The following is a 20,791-nucleotide window of genomic DNA, read 5'->3' on the forward strand; positions in this document are numbered from 1 at the left end:
ACCGTCACATCATCATTTGCTGCATTACTACGTCCGATTATAAATACATATTATTTTAAAAAATTGATTAAAATTTTAAAACTTTAACTAGTAATAACTTCTAAAATATTCAGTTTATTTTTTTAAATTATATATATATATATAGATTTATTTTGAAAAAAATCTTCTATAATATCGCCAATTAAATATATTTTATAAATATGTCTTAATAAAAATAATAGTGAAAACTATACATTAAATATGATGTCTTATCTAAAAGGATATATATTTATAATCGGAGAGATTACTTACTCTTTTTTCCTTATAATGAGTAATTCTTAGCTGGTGGCTGGCTGCGGTACGCCACGCGCAGGTGCATCCGTTTGTTTCGCCGTAATTGCTCGGCCGACGTACCGCCGAACTGCTCCGGCAGCTGGCAGACGATGCACGATCACCGACAAATATCCGAATCGCCAGGGCTGTGTCCAACTGCCGATTTCACCTGCTGCCGATTTCCTGCTTACTAGTACTAGGATGCCCAGCTGCAGTCTTGAAGCTAGGAGCTCAGGAGAGTGGTGCGTACAGGTAACAAGGTAACGGCGATCGGACCGGAGTGCAGCTGGCGCCACAGACCTTAGATCTCTCGTCCATACAGCAGTACAGCACCATGAAGAATGGAATCATGGGAATGGGCGTACTATGCCGGCAGTATTGATTTCGCCGGTATCTCAGGTACGGGGTGGAAAAATTCTGCCGCGTCCAGATGCGAGTTTTTTATTTTTATATTTTCTAATATAAATAATTAAATAAATATACTCTGGTTAAAAAGATTTGTAAAAATAGATTACTACCGTTTTTTTATAGGGCGGATAGACCCTTACCGCCCACTAAAAAAGCGGTAAGCAATCCGCCACACGCCACCGTGGCTTACCGCTTACTCAGAGGGCCAAAAGTATTGTTTACAGAGTTATTTTATGTCTCAATCTTCTATGTATGAAATAGTAGTTTTCTGTTGCTCTAAAAATCATAGATTTTTTATATGTTTTATGATCTATGTGCAACCTATTTTAATTAGATTCACTCAAAAGTATGTGTAGAATTTAAACTAAAATTATCTAAAAATGCTATTTTTATAAGTTCTAACAATTATTAGTATCTCAAATAAATTTCTAAAAATATGAAAACATTCACTAATAATCTTCTTATGTGATGGACTAATTTTTAAAATTATTTATAGTCATAGGTTATACGATGAAAAAATGAGTTCATTTGTAATGTTCTATTTATATGTATTTTTTTTATCATTTTATGTGATATTTTTTTAATTCAATTTGATCCGGACTCGGACCTGGTTGCCATGGAAGGGATTGTGTTGGAATGTGTTGGACATACATGTGTTGAGGTAGCTCTCGAAAGAAAGAGGTAGCTGCTACTCTAAAGGCTGAGGAGAAGAAGGAGAGGTTGAAGATATCTCGTGGGAAGAGTGGTTCAGCAAGTACAGACCATCGAGTTTGTTACTGCTAATGTATTTCACGTAAGGTATTTATATGCCGTATGCTACGTGTATTGTACCGTCGTAGTTGTAGTTTATAAGGGTGTTGTCAATTCAGTATGACTAAAAGTAATATATCCCGATATACTATCTTAGTCTTATATAATATTTCTTTGTACCATGCAGTCAATGGGTGTATATATTTGAATTTAAATTGAATTAAAACAAGAATATCACATTAAACGATAAAAATACATATAAATAGATCATTACAAATGAACTCACTTTTTCCACCATATAACATATGGCTGCAAATAATTTTAAAAATTACTCTATTATATAGGAAGAATATTAATGAATTTTTTCAGATTTTTGTAAATTTATTTGAGACACTAACAATTGTTAGAAGTTATAAAGTAACATTTTTGGAGAATTTTAGTTTAAATTCTACACATATTTTTTGGATTAATCTAATTAAAATGGGTTACACATGGATTATAACCCTGTGAACAGTACTTTTGGCGCTACACTGTTCAGCCATACCGTGACCGCCATCTGCGAAGTGGGTAAGCCTAGCGTGTGGTGGACTGCTTACCACTTCTCAATGCGGTAGGGACTATTCTTGCAAATTTTTTCTTCCTAAATACATTTATTTAACTATTTATGTTAAAAATATAAAAATAAAAAAACTCTCCAGATGCTGCACATCGCTGGATGCTCACTGTCGACTGCAACTGTGCTATTGCCATGATCGAATGGTCCTGTGAGAGCGAGTGTGAGAGGAAAAGGAAAGCCTGCAATGGGGCGGTCCAACCGTGCAAGCCGATGCGATAACGGTTATGGGCCGGTGGGCTAACTCTCCTCATAATATAGGATGTTTTTAGTACCGGCCCATGCGGTGACGTGACCAGCATATCTATGAGATCCGGTTGGAGTTGATTTTTTTTTCCCGAATCGCTAGATATATAGCGACGGGGAGTAAAATATCAAATCTGCTGGAGATGTTCTAACATGATACTCCTAATACTGCAGCATATGTCAAGAGCGAAACAACCGTCATACAGGTTACGAAAGGAATAGAAATATATTGGGGGTGCATCATGTATGAAGTTCACATTAGTTAGGAAAAATCATATGCTTGGCACGATAAAATGGTTCAAATTAGAGCCTGCACTTTCTTTTCTTTTTTTTTTTACAAGAAGTACCTACACGAATGCACGATACATTCTCCTCGCCGAAAAAGGCACGATACATTCCCACAGGAGATACGCCTTCGTGTCAGCGTTGCGCATTGCTGCTGTGCGCAAACAGTGTGAATACGCTTCCTGACTTGTTTTGCGTGAAAAATTGTATTGGGCCACATCTCTTCGCTCCCGACTCCCGTCGCTTCGTCGTTCGTCCAGCACAGTACCGGCCCTAGGCCAACCCCTACTGAACCCTCCCAAATTCCCCAAATCCCCCGCTCCCATCCGCCGAGATCACCGCAACCCACCCCGCAAACCCCAATGGAGGAAAGCGGCGAGGCGCAACCGCCGCCCCCACCCCACACCGAAGCGGCCGAAGCCACGGAGCAGCCGTCTCCCGTCCCCATGGACCAGGATGAGGACCGGGAAGCAGCCGCGGAACCCATGGAGGACGGAGATGCAGCAGCCGCAGATGCCTCCGAGTCTGCGGATCCCATGGAGGACGGAGAAGCAGCAGGAGGCGCCGCCGCTGCCGTGGAGCCCATGGAGGACGACGCGCCCACGTCCTCCCCGACCCCGTCCGCGCCCTCCGCCACCGCGGCCGTCGACGACTCCACCATCGCGCGGAAGCGCCGCCGCCTGAAGAAGCAGTTCCCCGGCATGATCCCCACAGCCGGCGTCCGCGTCCTCCGCGGCTCCTCCTCCTCCGCCCCCTCCGCGGCGCATCTCTCCGGCGTCCCGCGCCGCCGGGGGCGCCCCCCGACCTCCTCCTCCCTCCGCCTCGCCCGGGAGCTCGACTCCGAGGCCCTCATCGCCCTCGCCGCGGGGTTCCCCGCAGACTCCCTCTCCGAGGACGAGATCGCGGCCGCCGTGCTCCCACGCATTGGCGGCGCCGACCAAGCCAACTACCTCGTCGTCCGCAATCACATCGTCGCGCTCTGGCGTTCTAACCCCCTCTCCTATGTCGCAGCTAACGCCGCTCTCTCCTCTATTCGCTCCGAGCATGCGCCCCTCGTTGCTGCGGCGCATTCCTTCCTGTCCGACCACGCTTACATCAATTTTGGCCTTGCCCCCTCCGTCCTTTCCCTTCCCCCACGGCTTCCTCCCTCCTTCCCTCCCCCATCTGTCCTCATTGTTGGCGCTGGCCTTGCTGGTCTGGCCGCAGCACGCCACCTGATATCACTTGGCTTCAAGGTGGCAGTTATCGAGGGCCGACTCCGCCCAGGTGGCCGTGTTTTTACCAAGACATTGCGTTCTTCCGCTGCAGAATATCCCAACATTGTTGCTGCTGCTGACCTTGGAGGCAGCGTTCTTACCGGTATCAATGGGAATCCCCTTGGTGTCATCGCACGGCAGCTTGGATTCCCACTCCACAAGGTGCGGGACAAATGCCCACTTTATCTTCCTGATGGTCGCCCAGTTGACCCTGACATGGACGCCCGTGTTGAGGCTGCCTTTAATCAGCTCCTCGATAAAGTTTGCCAGTTGAGGCAGGTGATCTCAGATGGCGTGCCGCACGGTGTTGATGTGTCACTGGGCATGGCACTTGAGACATTCCGGGCGGCACATGGTGTTGCAGCTGAGCCAGAAGAAAGGATGCTTCTGGACTGGCATCTGGCAAACCTGGAGTATGCCAATGCTGCCCCTCTTGCTGATCTTTCCATGGCCTTTTGGGACCAGGATGATCCATACGAAATGGGCGGAGACCACTGTTTTATTCCTGGTGGGAATTCTCAATTTGTACGTGCCCTTGTTGATGGCACCCCCATATTCTATGGGCAGAATGTGCGAAGGATACATTATGGGTGCGATGGTGTGATGGTGCATACTGATAAGCAGGCGTTTCGTGGTGATATGGTGCTCTGCACAGTTCCTCTTGGCGTGCTCAAGAAGGGTGACATCAAGTTCGTGCCTGAACTGCCAGCTCAGAAGAAAGAGGCCATCCAAAGATTGGGTTTTGGGTTGCTTAACAAGGTTGTGATGTTGTTCCCCTACGATTTCTGGGATGGCAGGATCGATACATTTGGTCACTTGACAGAGGACTCTGGTCAGCGTGGTGAGTTCTTCCTGTTCTATAGTTATTCTTCTGTCTCAGGAGGGCCATTGCTCATTGCCCTTGTTGCTGGGGAGTCTGCTGTCAAGTTTGAGCAGGCATCACCAATGGAAAATGTGGAGAAGGTGCTTGACACACTTAGGAAAATCTTTTCACCCAAGGGGATCGAGGTTCCAAACCCATTGCAGGCAATATGCACTCGATGGGGCACTGACAGATTTACATACGGATCATACTCATATGTGGCTATTGGGGCTTCTGGTGATGATTATGACATTTTGGCTGAGAGTGTGCTCGATAGAGTTTTCTTTGCTGGGGAGGCAACAAATAGGCGGTACCCTGCAACAATGCATGGGGCCCTGCTTAGTGGGTACACGGAGGCTGCCAAAATTTTAAGAGCAGCTAGAAGAAGGGCAAAAAAGGTGGACTCACCTGAGAAAATGGATGTTAGTGTTGAAATCAAAATGGATATTAATGGTGAAGTCAAAATGGATGTTAACGGTGAAGTCAGAGACATTGTTAAAGATGACAAGATTGATTTGGATGATCTCTTCCGTTCTCCTGATGCTGCCTTTGGGGGTTTCTCAGTTCTCTATGACCCATGTACCACTGAACCTGATTCAGTCTCATTGTTGCGTGTTGGAATTGGTGCTAGAAAGTTAGGCTCTGGTTCACTTTTCCTGTATGGCTTAATAATGAGAAAGAATGTAGCTGAGTTAGTTGCAATTGAGGGCGATGAGCAACGGTTGAGTACGATGTACCGAGATTTTGGGACAAAACTTGTGGGATTGGATAGTTTGGGTGATGCTGGGGAAAGCCTTATCTCTCGGATAAAGGCTGCCGCTAGGAAGTAATACTAATTTTAGTATGTTTGAATGGTTGACTCTCACCTATAATAGTTGTCAACTCGGAGCACTGGGTTTGTATGCTCAGCATAGTTGCTTACCTTGCAAGTAATTCATTCATTTCATTAATTGCTTTATACCTCTTGACTGCCATCGAGGTGTAAGTTCAGCCATGTTGTGCTGATAAAACATGGAGAATAATCAAATATCATATCACCACATGAAACAATGGAAGATTCTGATCAGCACCTTTTGTCCATACGTGGTGCATCTTTCTGACACTTCTGTAGTGAGATTATTAGGTACACATATTAGTTATGTTAGGGATTTTATTTTTGTGATGTAGCCCTTGTTAGTATCTGATATGACCTCTGGAGGCTTAAGATGTCTCTAGATGAGTTATTCCACCTAGAATATTAGGGGAAAATGTGGAGAACAAAAGTATCTGAGGTTCTTGTCTTGATGATCCTAAAATATTAATATTAAAATATTAATATACTGGTTTGGTGATAGATACTTATGATTCTTGTTCTAATTATGTACATTTTCTTTGAGTTGTATTATGGTTCTTTGATTTTGTGCCACGTCCAGTGGTTACATATTACTTCCTCCGGTCAAAAAAATACTTGAGGATTTGGACATGACGAGGTCTCCAATGTGTACATTTGACCACTATTTTCTACTAGAATATAGTTATAAAATCCAACGAATTTATGAGCTTATGAAAGTATTTTTCAAGACAAATCTACAAATGATTTTTCATGTTTCTAAACTAAATATTTTAAAAATTAATGATGGTCAAAGTTTCAAAAGTTTGACCGAACCTTTTCGAAAACATAAAGTATTTGTGACCGGAGGGAGTAGCTTTCTTTTTTTTTCCCTCATCCAGCTGTAGGGAAAGAATCTTCTTGGCCTGTTTTGAAAGGGAGGTTTGGTCTAGGGGATTTTTCGGGATTTAGTTCAAATTTGAACTATGTTCTAAGGATTTGGATCTCAATCCCCTCCCCCCCCCCCCCAATCCAAACAAACCCTTAGTAACATTTTTAGAATAGTAAATAGTTTGTTCAGCGAGATCGTTCAATCTTCTACTTGGTAGTCTATCAATTTCTGTGTCCTATCAATTTCTCACATTAAGAGTACATAATTTGTGAATCAAATTGTTCCATGTTAGATTATCTGAAATCTTATTTAACCCCGTGTTGTGTTTTTTTGTGCAGCAGATACGGGAGAACTTTTTATTGTGTTCCCTTAAAGTTTGACTTATACTTCCATCTAACCATGATGTTTACTATAAATATTTGTTGACTTAGATGAAGACACACAACCTATATCCTGTGTTATGACTGTAAGAGATAATATGCTCTGTAACTTGATAAACAAATATGCCTTCCAGTTTTCACATAACGCGGTCTCTGCTCAGCCCTCAGCAGTTGGTTTTAATCAAACATTTTTTAGTATTTATTTTCTTTCACAGTTTGAATTAGTTTGAACTTGCACATGCACGAGACAAGCATGTGACTGCTGGAAGGATCAACCAGGTAACACATCCTCCTTGACGATTTGGCACTGGCTACCGCCTTTTGAGTATTTATTTTCTTAATGTTCACATTTCAGGGATTTTATATTGTTACTATAGGCTATCTAAATGTGCACTTTGCAATATCTTGCATTACATTAGCATTTTTCCTGATTGTTTAATTGTTTCACTGGGCGCTGGCATTCAAATATAATTACATCCTTATGTTAGGATATGTGAAACTCAGAAAATTCTTCTGCACAGCATTCTTGTTTCTGGGCGCTGGCATTCAAATATAATTACATCCTTATGTTAGGTTTATTGACTGTTTGGATACTGTACAGAGCAACGTCTGTATGATTTCTCCAGCATGTCCAGGTAGCACTCCTTGTTTTACATCAGCTGCAAATTGGTCTGACTTAAGATGGGTACCTCAGCAATGGTGGTTGGCACAACAGGTATGCAAGAACACAAGAAAGCACACGCTGAATCACCATTGAAATCTTTAAAACTACCTAGTTTGCTCGTTTCTCATTGTAACCATTCCTTTGCAAAGAGATGATTAGTTGGAAATGTCAGGTAACACTATGCTTTGACTTGACTCTTAGTCACGCATCCTGCGCTAATTGCTCATCATAGACCGAGACTAGGCTTGTTGTTCTGTGTATTTGTCATGTGCTGCATGCGGCATCTCTGTATGATCGTTGTAAAAGGTGTCATTGGTTCCCTTTTATTTTTAGGTCCGCTCACTTTGATGCAGTTTGTCGTTTGTTTTTGGCGATGAGCGTACTATCAGGTTTCTATCCTGCGTGTGTTTAGTTAACGCACGACATCTTTTCCTTGTTCCAGTATTTCTCTGCTGAGTTTGCGGCCAATTTTCGTGATCTCTTCAGTTTATATATATAGGATTCACCCTATATGGGAATTGGATACTGAGCTGAAATTTGGCGACCCTCTTTTGACTACTAGCGTTGAAGACAGCTTTGACTTTTGGTTTCTGATCATCTGGGCTTGCTAACCAATTTGTCGCATCGATGTTGAGTTGATGGTACCAGAGTTTCTGAGGTATGTTTCCGATCTGAACTTGGCTCCAGACATTTTACTTCCGTTCATTGTTTGTTCCCCTTTGATCCCTGGTCCCCGGATATGTATTTGTTTCCCACTGGTAAGTGGTTAGCCACCCAAGGTGTGAACATGTTATCTTTGCGAAATGCAAGTGGTGGCAACTCAAGGATAGAGAAAGAACTCCCGTGTTTGGCCCAAAACCATCGACTAGATTGCATGTTGTACTAGTGGAATTATTAGGCGCTGGTGGTGTTATCTTGGCCGCCTCCCACATGTATATATAACAAAGTGGCCATCTACCAACCTGCCGTTTGACATCGACGACCACGCCAAAATCCTAGCTGTTCTAATTTGTCTCCACGACGGGTCCAGAACCGGTGTTCACTCCTTTTCGGATCCGTAACCACCTGTGCTGCTCTCAAAGCGCGCCTCGATCCAGTGGAGTGGAGATCTGTATCGCAGTATCAGCATTAGCACGGCTTGTACTGTTGTACATTCTTGTAGCAGACCACGAGAGGAACACAGCGAAGCAAGGGGATTCGGGGAATTCAGAGCCAGTAGAGATAGATCGGACAACCAGGTTCAGTAGGAAGAAGAGTTTCCTTCCTTGCCAAACACTACATCGATGGTCCACAAGTGTTCTCTGGCTTCGGTTTATAACAACACCGATCCAGGACGCAGCCCCGGCTCTCTCCTTACGCACACCTACAGTCTATTACAAATGGACCCAACTACTCATCTCTCTTACCACTGGGCCCAGTCATCCACCTGCTCTGCTTCAGAAGGCAGCGACGGCGTTTCCGCGACATCAGAGTCATGACAATTCTCCACTTCATTTGCTTGCATTTTATACATATTGATAGTGCCAATATTTAGCTTAAAAAATAGTACTAATATTTAATCTGACATGGGCCGTGTACTGCTCGAGGAGGAAAGTGACGGGTCGATCGGCGCCATTGATTGCAATGAGCTTACCTCGGAGAAATATAGGTACCAAATGCAGATTGCACAGCTTTCGATAAATTTTTTTTGCAGATTGCAGAGGGACGGTAGATGGATGTTGTCGGTGCCAGGTACTGTGCAGCCAGCCAGAGAAGCAGTATGCAGAGTTATGGCTAGCTCTACTAGCGAAGGGATCGAGCTCTATGCATGGAGAGCTGGCAATTCTCAGGACCGACAATGAGTTATGAATGGTCCAGCATTCGCCATGGCCTACATAGCACACACCCCGCGCGTTGCATACTTGCATGTTCTATTCTTCCCTTCCAATGCAGTTTGGAAAAAGAGAGAGAAACCTTCCAGACCTGGAGTTTAGACAATGGAGGAAGCTTCCGGCTAGAAGAATTATTTTCCAACTGGGAAATTATCCCTCAAGAGCTTCCTAGTTGATGGATGAGAGCCAACAGTCGCTAATCCACTGACCATATGGTTTCGTCACTGCTCCGCACTTCCGAGTAACCAATGCTCATGCACTCATTGCATCACGGCCGGGGGGGCTGAATCTCTAGCACTCGCACGCTTAATTTATGGATGGAGGTAGTAACGGAAGTCGGGGGACAACACCATGGCTTAGCTTTATGGAAGCATCACTGACCCACTCACTGGCCTCCCTTTACAAGAACGAACGCCGTCAAATCAAGCACCCAAAAGGGCCAAAACCACTCGCGATGGCACTTGGTAGTGGCCGTGAACCAGCGACTAGTGCCGCAGTGCGTGTCCCATGCATGCCCAGAAAATGGGCGTCGCAGGAGAGGAGTGGGTCGGCTCAATGCACGGTTGGGTTGTGGGTTGGGTGTGGGGGCATTACACAGTCGCGCTACTCGTCAGGTAGGCAGACCGGCCGTTTCGCCAGGGCGCCCACCACGGGCGGCTGGAAGGTTCTCGTGGGTGTGGGACGCGCGCCGCGGCGGCGTCGCGCTAGCTCGTCCAATGGCAACACCCCATCCGTGGGACGATTTGCCACGCGCGGCCGCTTCTGTGCTGTGTGCTCCGACCGCGCACCTTTCCAGCCGCGAACAGGTGGCGGGCTCGTGGGTCGTGGCCATCCTATTCTCGCCAAAAGCGGCGTTGGCGCACGGGGAGCTTTTCGCGACGTGTGCTTGCAGCGGCTCGCGGTTTTTGCTGTGAGATCTCGGGCTATCATGGCCCGCCCGGCAGGATCCAACATTGTAGCCGCAGCTTACATGGCTCGTGAGAATTGAAGAAAAATCGGTAGACGCTTGATTGGGTCCTCACTCCTGAATTTATCTTACCAGAATCTAAAATGTACTTGCCATTCTATTTTCCAACTAAAAGGTTGGAAAGATTGTGTATAGATTGCGCCCATGATCCAAAATCTAGCCACAGGACAGACCGTTCTAGCGGGAACGTAACAGATTCTAAGTAATAGCTTCCCTCCTGCTCCAAATGTGCATTGCGCTGTAGTAGATTATTGCTGTAGTAGCATCGGTTATTGCTTAGGTTACCGATGACTTCGTCGAACAATTTTTTTACTCATGCTCCCTGGGATTACACAAGACATGCGGCGACGATGGTGGTTTGAGATCTAATGTTTGTTTTTGAAATTGAAGTTTTATTCACTCTAATCCTTACATTAAACTGATATAACCATATAAAGTTTATCTTCAGTCTCCACATAATATACGCACATCAACTCAAAACCAAGGAAGAGTTTGGGATCTAATGTCCAGCATAATTATTAGCAAATCAATCTACTGATTAGTCGGCAGAGTTTAAAATGAAGCAGCAGAGCACCACGCAGCCAGCACGTTCAGAAAAAAACGAGGGTGCGCGACATTCTGTAGTATCACGAGACCGGCCGAACCCAACACACGTCAAACTAAATCGGTACGCCTCCTAAACACCGCGGGGCCCACGGGAATTAACTACCAGCTCCAAACCCCAACAGCACCACCCCCGCGATCCCTCTCTTCCATCGACAGTGGGCCCTGACATCTCTGCCCCACCTGTCATTTAGACCCCCACCCCTGTAATCCACCTCTATTAATACGAGCGTTAGCGCGTAGCCGCCAGTGTTGCTGCGGAGCTACCCGTGCGGCCGTGCCCCGTCCCGTCCACCTCTCTCCTCGTCCCGTTCCGTCCTGTGATGCGTGGCCGTGGGTAAGAGATCAGGACTCGAGTGCTAGTACTTGGCTTGGTGTTGCTGCTCTCCCTCTTCTCTCTCTCCATTACTCGTGTAATGGTGAGGAGGCAGTAGCGCTCAGTGGAGGGGCGGAGCAGCGCAGGCCGTTGCCGCGTTGCGGAATTGCTCGCTGCGTTTCCAGTGGCGGCCCGCGTGTCGCACTCCATGCGGTTCTGGTGCGGCTCGTGAGATCCGCAAGCAGCAAGCATGTCGCGGCCGCTGCACCGGGGGGCGTCGGGGATCGGCGGCAAGCCGGCGGCGGTGTACGGCGCGGCCGACGAGGCGCATTACGACTCCAAGGAACCCAGTGAGAACGGCATTGGCGCCTTCGGGCGGGGCGCGCGGAAGCGGCACCTCGCGGCCGCGGTGGTTAAGATAGGGGTCCTGGTGCTCGCGGCGGCGGCGCTCGTGGGCTCGGTCGCGTGGGCGGGGTCCCTCTACGCGGGCCGTGGCGCGGCGGCGCGCGCTGCCGCCTCCGCGGCGCACCGAGGGTACCGGCGGCTGCAGGAGCAGCTGGTCACGGACCTGCTCGACATCGGCGAGCTCGTGGGCGGCGGCGTCCGCGCCAAGGAGGCGGAGGTGTGCCCGCCCGAGTACGAGAACTACGTGCCCTGCTACTACAACGTGACGGACGCCGTCGACGTGTCGGATCTGGGGGGCGGCGTCGTGATAAGCTACGAGCGGCAGTGCACCCGCGACGGCAGGGTCACTTGCCTCGTTGCGCCGCCGCCAACCTATCGGATCCCCGTGCGGTGGCCCAGCGGCAAAGGGTTCATTTGGAAGGACAACGTGCGGATTAGCGGGCAGGAGTTCTCGTCCGGGAGCCTGTTCAAGAGGTGTGAGAACAAAATCTGTTCCTCTGGTAAATTTCGAGGTGGTGGTTTGGTCTACTGGTTGTGAATTTGGTGGTTCCTTGTTGTTAACAGGATGATGGTGGAGGAGGACCAGATCTCCTTCCCGTCGGATGCGCATATGGCCGACGGTGTAGAGGATTATGCCCATCAGATTGCGGAGATGATTGGGCTGCGGAATGAGTTCAATTTCAATGAAGCTGGGGTGAGTTGTTGCATTTGTTTTAAGTTTTAACCTACGCTGTTAATTTATTTGACTTTCGTATCTAGTGAATGCATATCCGGAACTAGCAGAAGTGAAAGTATAGAACTGAACCAATGGCATTTCTGTTAATGAGGTGTCACTCTTTGTTACAAAATCTAATTCTTAAAAGGGCCACACTCTTGCTAGTGCTCTTTGTCAACATCCTATGAATTTTGCTGGCTTCTGCCAAGATTTTCCGTCCGGTTTAATTTTATCAGGTGACACCTGCATTTTTTAGTGGTTGCATGGGGGGTCTTGTTATTTCCGTTGAGCATTTGTTTAAGCACATAGTGATTGTTCATTTTTTTTGAATAACAGTATTTCATTGGCAAGTTGTTGCCCTGTGGCCCCTGTCTAATTTATCAGTTTAAGACGTTTTTTCTACGTCATGATTTGTTATTCAGCAGCACTTGTTTGTGGTGGTCTTTCCACTTGACGTTACTTTAGAAATTTTGCATGGCAAGTGAGCTGGCTGGAAAGTGTTGCTCTATTTCCACTTAATTTGACCTTTGGAAATTATACATGCCCAATGTGCTGGAAAGTGTATATCGGGGTTTCCTATCTATGCTGCAAAAGTTTGTTGGTAGGACCTTAGGATCTCCACTGATCCATTATGTAAAACACAGTTGGAGACATCTTGTAGTGTCCTTTATGATCTAATCTGCTACAATAAAGCTTGGGGTAATTGCTAGGTTTACAGAAACTCTTATTACGTTCCTTTTTGATGGTGTTTCTTGCCAAGCCATTTTTCAGGTTAGGACAGTTCTCGACATAGAATGTGGATTCGGTACCTTTGGAGCACATCTTTTTGAGAGAGATCTCTTGACCATGTGCATCGCTAACTACGAGGCGTCTGGCAGCCAAGTGCAAATTACATTAGAGAGAGGCATTCCTGCAATGATCGGTTCATTTGCATCGAAGCAGCTTCCATATCCCTATCTTTCCTTCGATATGGTCCATTGTGCAAAATGTAACATCGAATGGGACAAAAATGGTATGTACTAGTTTTCTTCTTTCATGTGTCTTAGCTCTCGTTGACTAAAATGCTATGCTGCAATATCTTATGTTAGCACCTCCACATGTAAAGATTTGTATAAATGCCTAGCTGAGGACTAAATGAGTAAATGATCAAGGACATACAATTGTGATTTACTTCCTTTCACTTGTAACCCTTGCCACTGCCAACTTGCAATTGCGGAATTTCTGCAGAGATGGATTTATGGTTATTTGGTACTTTTGGATGACAATCTAAAGTAGTATCTCTTACTAAATATCGCTTTACTCTGTAATTTTGTAGATGGCATTTTCTTGGTTGAAGTGGACAGGCTTTTGAGGCCTGATGGTTATTTTGTCTGGACATCGAATTTGAATACACATAGGGCCTTGCGTGACAAAGAAAACCAAAAGAAATGGACAGCCGTTCGTGATTTCGCTGAGGGCCTTTGTTGGGAGATGCTGTCTCAACAAGATGAGACAATTGTGTGGAAAAAGACAAATAAAAGGGACTGTTACAGTTCTAGGTATTGTACTGCATACCAATCCCTATATACTTTATAATAGAGATTAATGTTCTGATAAGTGATGAACTTACATTCTTGTTTTACAGAAAATCTGGACCTGAGCTTTGTGGTAAAAGCCATGATCCAGAATCACCATACTACCACCCACTAAACCCCTGTATAGCAGGAACAAGAAGTCAGCGTTGGATCCCCATTGAACATCACACGACCTGGCCATCACAGGCTAGACAAAACTCAACAGAACTTGACATACATGGTAAGTATGTGGCCACATAATGCAATTGGATGAAACAAGCAGATGTTTTAGATATGAGCGTTTCCATGTTCAAATATTTCTCTGCCTTGCATTAAGAGTCTTCTAAATTATCAGGTGTCCATTCAGAAGTCTTTGCTGAGGATACTGCAAACTGGGACTCCATGGTGCGGAACTACTGGTCTTTGCTGTCTCCGCTTATATTTTCAGATCATCCAAAGAGACCCGGCGATGAGGACCCACAGCCACCATTCAACATGCTAAGGAATGTTTTAGATATGAATGCTCACTTTGGTGGATTTAATGCTGCTTTACTCAAGGCTGGAAAGTCTGTTTGGGTGATGAATGTTGTTCCTACGAATGCCCCGAACTATCTACCTCTAATATTTGACCGCGGGCTTATTGGGATTCAACATGACTGGTAAGTAATTGCCCGTGACCTTTTTTTCTGTCCTGAGTTTTTTTCTTTCTATTTCAGCTGTATACTATGTTAATGCTAAATCTTGAATTGCCTTTCTTGATAAAATTTCCAATACTACACCTCGTATGTACATGCATACACAGTCATAACTCATAATGTCATATGTACATGCATACACAGTCATAACTCATAATGCCAATAAAAACAAATTTTAGGCATATGGAAAATTCTTGTTGTAGAGGAACTTTAGCATCCTCAATTTTGCATAGTTCTGTTAGATTACACAGAGATTGATGCATGCACAAAACATCAATTTTATAGACAGTTTTTTGGCATGTGGATCTTCTGATCAAGCTTCAATTAAATGATGGATGGTCAAACATGTGTTTAGGTGTGAAGCATTTCCAACTTACCCAAGAACATATGATATGGTGCATGCTGATGGCTTGCTATCACTTGAGGAGAGCCAGAAGCATAGATGTTCTACTCTTGACATATTCTTGGAAGTTGATCGTATCCTACGACCAGATGTAAGCATTTTTTGCTAATTATATGGAAATGAATCATTCAGTCACATCTAAAGGTTCTTGGATGCATGTGAGGCATAAACCATAACGTTGTCCTGTTTGGGTGTTGGTTGTTCTAAATGACAGAATGATTCGTATGGTTCTACTATAAGCAGTGATAAGTGTTAACTCGGTTTAGTTTCTTGAAAACTTTGCTTTGGTTGGCCATATACTTTGGCAGGGCAATCACTCTGATCATGATCTATTGGTTTTATAATGAAAAAGAAATAACCTTTACTATACTTTTTTTTATTTACTGTATAACTATAATGCACAATTGTCATTACCATGATGAAGACATGCAGCAGAATGATCAGAATAGTCTTGCATTTGCATATACTTCCACACATGTGGAGCACTACTTGCATCAGTCATAAGATTACTCATATACATGTGCTGTCTAAAAATGTTCTACTTGTTTGTTGCCGACGCAGGGCTGGGTCATAATCCGTGACACCGCCCCTCTTATTGAAGCTGCAAGATCTGTTGTTACTCAACTCAGGTGGGATGCCCGAATTTTAGATCTTGACATAGCTAGTGATGAAAAGCTACTGGTCTGTCAGAAGCCCTTTCTCAGAAAATAAGGAGCAGAGTAGACACTGACACAAGATATGAACTTATTCTTTCCCTCTTAGATACTGTTATAATTCAATTCTGAGCACAATTGAGTACAAAGTTTGGGTTGGAACACCGGAGGCATGGGTCAGCTAACTTGTCATGCATCGTCATGGAACCACAAGGTGCCATTAGACTGATCGGGCAAGTGCATGCTGCAGAGAACAGGCTTGGTGGCTAAGCTTTCCAGGCCAAGGTTTTATTGCCAGGATACAGAGATGAAGCCATCAAAGTTATTTGAGTAGCAAAAAACCATATTCTATAAAGGGATGGTGCTGCGGTGTACATAATCGCGGCCAATGTGCCATATAGGTATAATTCATTTTTCCCCTCATTACATTTTCCTTTTTGTAACTGTACCCATTTGCTTTCGTATCTTGTATGTAAATTGGTTGGTCTATATACTGGTCATCCCAGATTACAGCCCAGTGAAATCAATATAATTATTTGGAGATGAATGATAAGCAAAAGCAAACAGTATCTATTCCGTTACATGTTTCCACCTCCATTTATGTATTTCTCAATGTTGTACTTCGTCCAGAACAAGTGTGGTATCTTCATTATTCAAGAAGTCTACCTGGTAAACTATAAGAAGAATGCGTCAAGGTTTGTTCTTTGTGGTAGTTTACTGCAGCTTGTAGGCAAGATTTCCTTTTGATGGCCGTTAGGAGTTAGCTGCAGCTATTGAGAAGAATGGGTGAAGCTATTGAGGTGAATCGGTGTTGCTCTGTGGTTTCAGCCTACCATGCTTCTGTGCAGGGTGGAGCGTCCAGTTCATCTTGTTTGCAGTTGCTATCTGCCACAACAAAATGGGCGATGGCATTGTGATGGTGATGTGCCACCTTAATCCGTAGGAATTGGCATACCATTCTTCAATGTTTCCATCCTTATCTTTTGCCTGCTTGTATTATGCCAATTCTGCTAATACTCCGCATAAAAGTTCACTCAGGAACAGTAACAATACTCAATATTTGTCCACGTCCGTATTTGTGTACAAACCAAGGAATACTGAAATCGAGTAAAAAAATACAGTAAGATGATCATACTACTCCTATTTAATATGAGGATGAGAGCAAGTAATTTATCAATGTTAGAGTAAATACATGTATGCATTCAAAAGCATATAAAAAAATAAACTATAAAACATCCTTGATTACTGTAATAGATAAATAATTTGAGATAGATACTTTTAAGATTATAGACAAATATTACGAAATAGAGAGGGTAAGTTAGAGGATACTTCGTGAGGTCTTCAAAAGCTACAGGCATCACATCGACTTCGAATCCAAAATTTGCTTCTGTTGGCTATGGTTGAAGCTGGTGCTTTGACGAAGACTTTGCTTTCCAGTGTTATCTTTGCAATGCACGCTTGATTGCGAATCATAATGCCATCATTTGCCAGCTGCGATAACCTTATGTGCAATTGTCGAGACAGTGACAGGCCACCTGAGCCCAAAAATGATCGGTCCATTCATTCCTCATCCCACGGCTCAGTTCGATTCCTTATACCGCAAGAGCAACGCACTAGTTTTTCTGTAATCTTGTACCACAATTCAGTCTGATCGTCCCAATGATCAACAACTTGCTGCTATACCATGGATTACCCATCCGGGTACCATAGCAAAAGCATTGCAGAGTAGCAATCAATATCCAACCAAGTGCGATTCTCTACTTCTTTTTGGTACAGATACAAGATGCAAAGTTTCTCCACAGAATTGCCACAAAACGAGCAGCAGGTTGCACAGATGCTCCGATGTCCAAAAGCAAGTCAGATTCGCCGCGGCAGCCTTCTGCAGGCTACACTGCAGAGTGCAGGCGCCTCCGGAGCCCAAACTCCAAAGCCGCGTGCCCACGCTCGTAACTGACACTCTGACAGGGACAGCCCCACGCGTCTAGTGCCACGTGGGCCTAATGCCGGCTTTCATACGGGCCCACATGTCATACACCCGCGGTGCTGCAATCATGGCCGTCATCCCCAGTACCTGCAGACGGGGCCCACGCAGCTACGCATTCCGGGCCCCGCACGTCATGCTCGAAGACGGCAGCGCGCTCCGAGGTCCAGACCGGCTCGCGAGCGACCTTGGCCCCTCCGATCCTGATCCGACGGTCTGGTGGTACCCGAACCCGATAGAGCGATCTCAACAACTCAAGCCTCACACAGTGAACCCACCCCCGCACCACCGCCGCCCGAGTCGCCGTGGCAGCAGCGGCAGCGCCCTCCCGGCGGTGAGCGCAGCCCAGCGTATGCGCCGCGGCCGCCGCTGCGCTCGTGGTGCCCAGATCTAGGCCTCAGACAGCCCTCCTCGCCCCCGCAGCAGCACCATGGCGCGGCGACAGCCGTGGTGGACGGCGCTGCTCCTCCCCTTCCTCCTCGCCGCCGTCGGGCTCTCGTCCGCCGCCTCGGTGTCTCCCGATGCGTGCCAGGTGCCTACCGCCGTGTATTTCATCCTCAGGCCTCCCGAACCTTGCTCGACCCTGGATCGCCTTGGCGACCCGGTCGGCGTCATCGAGGTAAGCTATTTTCAACGTTGTGATAAAATAACAAAAAATGTCATCTATGCGAATTTGTTCATACGAATACCATGTTGAGAGGTCCCATATAATCGTGTTATGTGATGGAATGTAAACTATCAATGATTCATGATGCAGATTGTTAAGAGTGAAAATTTGGGGTTGTGAAATTAGGAAGTTTCCCTGAGTTTGTACCGATTATTATCATGATGATTGACTTGATTCACAGGTTACGCAAATAGTTGCATCTGTCCATTGGGTTAGGATTTTAGCAACTTGCTCTGTTAAGCTGCATTTGCATTAGGCTAAAGCAAGAGAAAAGCTAATCTTGTATTGTTTCAACTTGGACCTTTGCGGGGTGCACCACTTGGGGTGCTTTGTTGCGAGAGGTTAGCCTCCGTCACCCCACCTGTCTTTTGCAGGTTTTCTTTTGGGGAGACTTTGGCTTTGGCTGGGGGTGGGGTTTCTCCCCTTTCCTCCTATTTTGGTTGTATTTTCGGCCCGTCGGGTCTCTCTCCTTTTCAATACAAAATTGGCAGCTCTCCTGCCGGTTTGGTTTTAAAAAAAGGATTTTTCAATCTGTTGTACATGTCAAATTTGAAGCTGACCGTTAATCTTTTAACATTCTAGGGAGATGAGGTTACATTGGCCAGGGCCGTTAATCTTTTTCACATGAACAAAGATGACTATATTGCTGTACTTTTCTATGCATCATGGTGTCCATTCTCACAAGAATGCAAACCAAATTTCAAGACATTGGCTTCCTTGTTCCCAACTATTCGGCATTTTGCATTTGAGGAATCTGCAATCAGGCCAAGGTATGTCCGCATCTGGAGTAGAGAAGATTGTGTCTCTAGTGTAATACTCCATTTTTGTGGAATGATAATTCGATGTTGAAACCGCAGCATAATGTCAAGATACGGGATTCATGGTTTTCCAACACTGTTTCTCTTGACTTCGACTATGAGAGTGCGGTATCAGGGACCACGGACTGTTAAATTACTAGCTGCTTTCTACACTGATGTCTCAGGTGTGCTAATTCTTCCTTATTGATTCTCGTCTTCTTTTTTACCGGGGTAGTTTTACTTGCATGCTGGTCATAATTCATCCTAGTTGCTTTGCACATTGAGCAACTGAGCTATGTAGGATTATGAGCTTTCCTTTTTCCTGCTCGCTTTGGCATCTTTGTTCCAAAAATTGGCCCTGTTTTTGGTACTTTGTATGCTTAAATTGTCTTCGGTGGATGTTCTGTTTTTCTGAGTCATTTACAAATGGTGAATCTATGTGATGAAGGTATCAATGCTTCGGTGAAGTCAACTGCAGGGGAGGCCGTGGTGCATTCCTTAGATGATATTGAGCATAAAAAGGACGCTGAACAGGAAAATTGTCCATTCTGGTGGGCGCGTTCACCAGAGAAAATACTTCAGCAGGATACTTATCTTGCACTGGCGACTGCATTTGTAATTTTGAGGTTGCTGTATCTTCTTTTTCCAAAAATAGATTCCTTTGCCAGATGGACATGGAGGAGGCATACGCTGTTTGCAAACTTGATGGGTGTGCATGAATATTTCCTCACCTACCTTGAGCAAGCAAGACAGAAGTTTCACAGGGTATACCCTTCAAAGAGAGGGAATTTGCAGGAGGGGGCAATGAATGCCACTGCTTGGGCCTCCAAATCATTAGCATCTGTATCAATCGGAGAACCAAGCGCTATTGGAATGACAAACTCTACGAGTGAGCTAAGATGAAGTGTTACTTTTTTTTTGTCCGCAGGATATATGTACAGTACAGTAGAGTGATCAGGATATGAGTACCAATAATCTGTTGTTATATAATTTTTTCAGTTCCGTAGTTATGCAATATTTTCCAGTTTAAAGTGAAATCACGGTGACTTAAAATGGGTGAAGTCAGAGGATCCTGTCCTACGCGAGCAGCCTGCGTGACTCGGCGTACCGACAGTACAGTAGAGCTAAGATGAAGTTGAGATTCAATCTTTCGGTTAGTTATATAACATTTTTCGATTTTATAATTAGTTTAACGTTTTCTAATTAGTTATACAATATTTTCTAGTTAGTTATGTAATATTTTCCGGTTTGAAGTGAAATTACAGTTACTTACAAAGGGTTTACAGGGGGGTGAATTTAGAGGATACTGTCGATCATGCTGCTCCCAGCTGAGCTTGTCGATCAGCTCCTCCAGCACGGCCACCATCTCCGACCGCTCCCTGCCGGTCAGCACCGGGGCGTCCGCGCTGTTGCTGCCGCGGCAGAGCAGCGGCGGCCACGACCGCAGACCGCAGCATCGCCATCCGGGCCTCGGCGAGGGCGCCCTTGTTCTCCTTCCCTCCCGCGCTTTGCTCGAACTCCCTCGACTTGGCGTGCTTGAACAGAAACACTGCACACGAATGGAGTAAATTAAGTGATCATAATTTTGCAGAGCGTCAGATCACATGTATCAACCTCAGATTTGAGGACTCACCAAGTATGCACACTCAGCAATTCGAAGCATACCAATCGAAGGGCTCTTTCATCTAA

At 45.3% G+C, this 20,791-nt stretch overlaps 3 protein-coding genes across 3 annotated transcripts; all 3 read left to right on the forward strand.

Annotated features, from left to right (window-relative positions):
• Positions 1–2,837: 2,837 nt before the first annotated feature.
• On the forward strand, positions 2,838–5,979 carry LOC133919824 (lysine-specific histone demethylase 1 homolog 1-like). The gene has a single exon (XM_062364354.1). The coding sequence runs from the start codon at positions 2,977–2,979 to the stop codon at positions 5,560–5,562; it is 2,586 nt and encodes an 861-aa protein (XP_062220338.1). The 5' UTR covers positions 2,838–2,976; the 3' UTR covers positions 5,563–5,979.
• A 5,189-nt stretch (positions 5,980–11,168) lies between these two features.
• On the forward strand, positions 11,169–16,221 carry LOC133919825 (probable pectin methyltransferase QUA2). The gene is made up of 8 exons (XM_062364355.1): positions 11,169–12,112; positions 12,203–12,332; positions 13,125–13,365; positions 13,669–13,891; positions 13,978–14,147; positions 14,262–14,565; positions 14,957–15,095; positions 15,566–16,221. Exons 1-8 carry the CDS (start codon positions 11,484–11,486, stop codon positions 15,713–15,715), a joined length of 1,986 nt encoding a protein of 661 aa, XP_062220339.1. The 5' UTR covers positions 11,169–11,483; the 3' UTR covers positions 15,716–16,221.
• A 1,611-nt stretch (positions 16,222–17,832) lies between these two features.
• On the forward strand, positions 17,833–20,119 carry LOC133919826 (5'-adenylylsulfate reductase-like 3). The gene is made up of 4 exons (XM_062364356.1): positions 17,833–18,257; positions 18,888–19,075; positions 19,163–19,287; positions 19,551–20,119. Exons 1-4 carry the CDS (start codon positions 18,069–18,071, stop codon positions 20,003–20,005), a joined length of 957 nt encoding a protein of 318 aa, XP_062220340.1. The 5' UTR covers positions 17,833–18,068; the 3' UTR covers positions 20,006–20,119.
• Positions 20,120–20,791: the final 672 nt, after the last annotated feature.

This window comes from Phragmites australis, chromosome 5 (assembly GCF_958298935.1).
Source record: "Phragmites australis chromosome 5, lpPhrAust1.1, whole genome shotgun sequence".
In the NCBI taxonomy this organism is placed as follows: domain Eukaryota; kingdom Viridiplantae; phylum Streptophyta; class Magnoliopsida; order Poales; family Poaceae; genus Phragmites; species Phragmites australis.

Bases quoted from the DNA above. Each gene is read 5' to 3' on its own strand.
- LOC133919824 (XM_062364354.1), top strand. From the start codon at position 2,977: ATGGAGGAAAGCGGCGAGGCGCAACCGCCGCCCCCACCCCACACCGAA.
- LOC133919825 (XM_062364355.1), top strand. From the start codon at position 11,484: ATGTCGCGGCCGCTGCACCGGGGGGCGTCGGGGATCGGCGGCAAGCCG. The intron at 13,892-13,977 runs GTATTGTACTGC...CTTGTTTTACAG, and splicing joins AGGGACTGTTACAGTTCTAG to AAAATCTGGACCTGAGCTTT. The intron at 14,566-14,956 runs GTAAGTAATTGC...ACATGTGTTTAG, and splicing joins ATTGGGATTCAACATGACTG to GTGTGAAGCATTTCCAACTT.
- LOC133919826 (XM_062364356.1), top strand. From the start codon at position 18,069: ATGGCGCGGCGACAGCCGTGGTGGACGGCGCTGCTCCTCCCCTTCCTC. The intron at 18,258-18,887 runs GTAAGCTATTTT...TTAACATTCTAG, and splicing joins ACCCGGTCGGCGTCATCGAG to GGAGATGAGGTTACATTGGC. The intron at 19,288-19,550 runs GTGTGCTAATTC...TATGTGATGAAG, and splicing joins TTTCTACACTGATGTCTCAG to GTATCAATGCTTCGGTGAAG.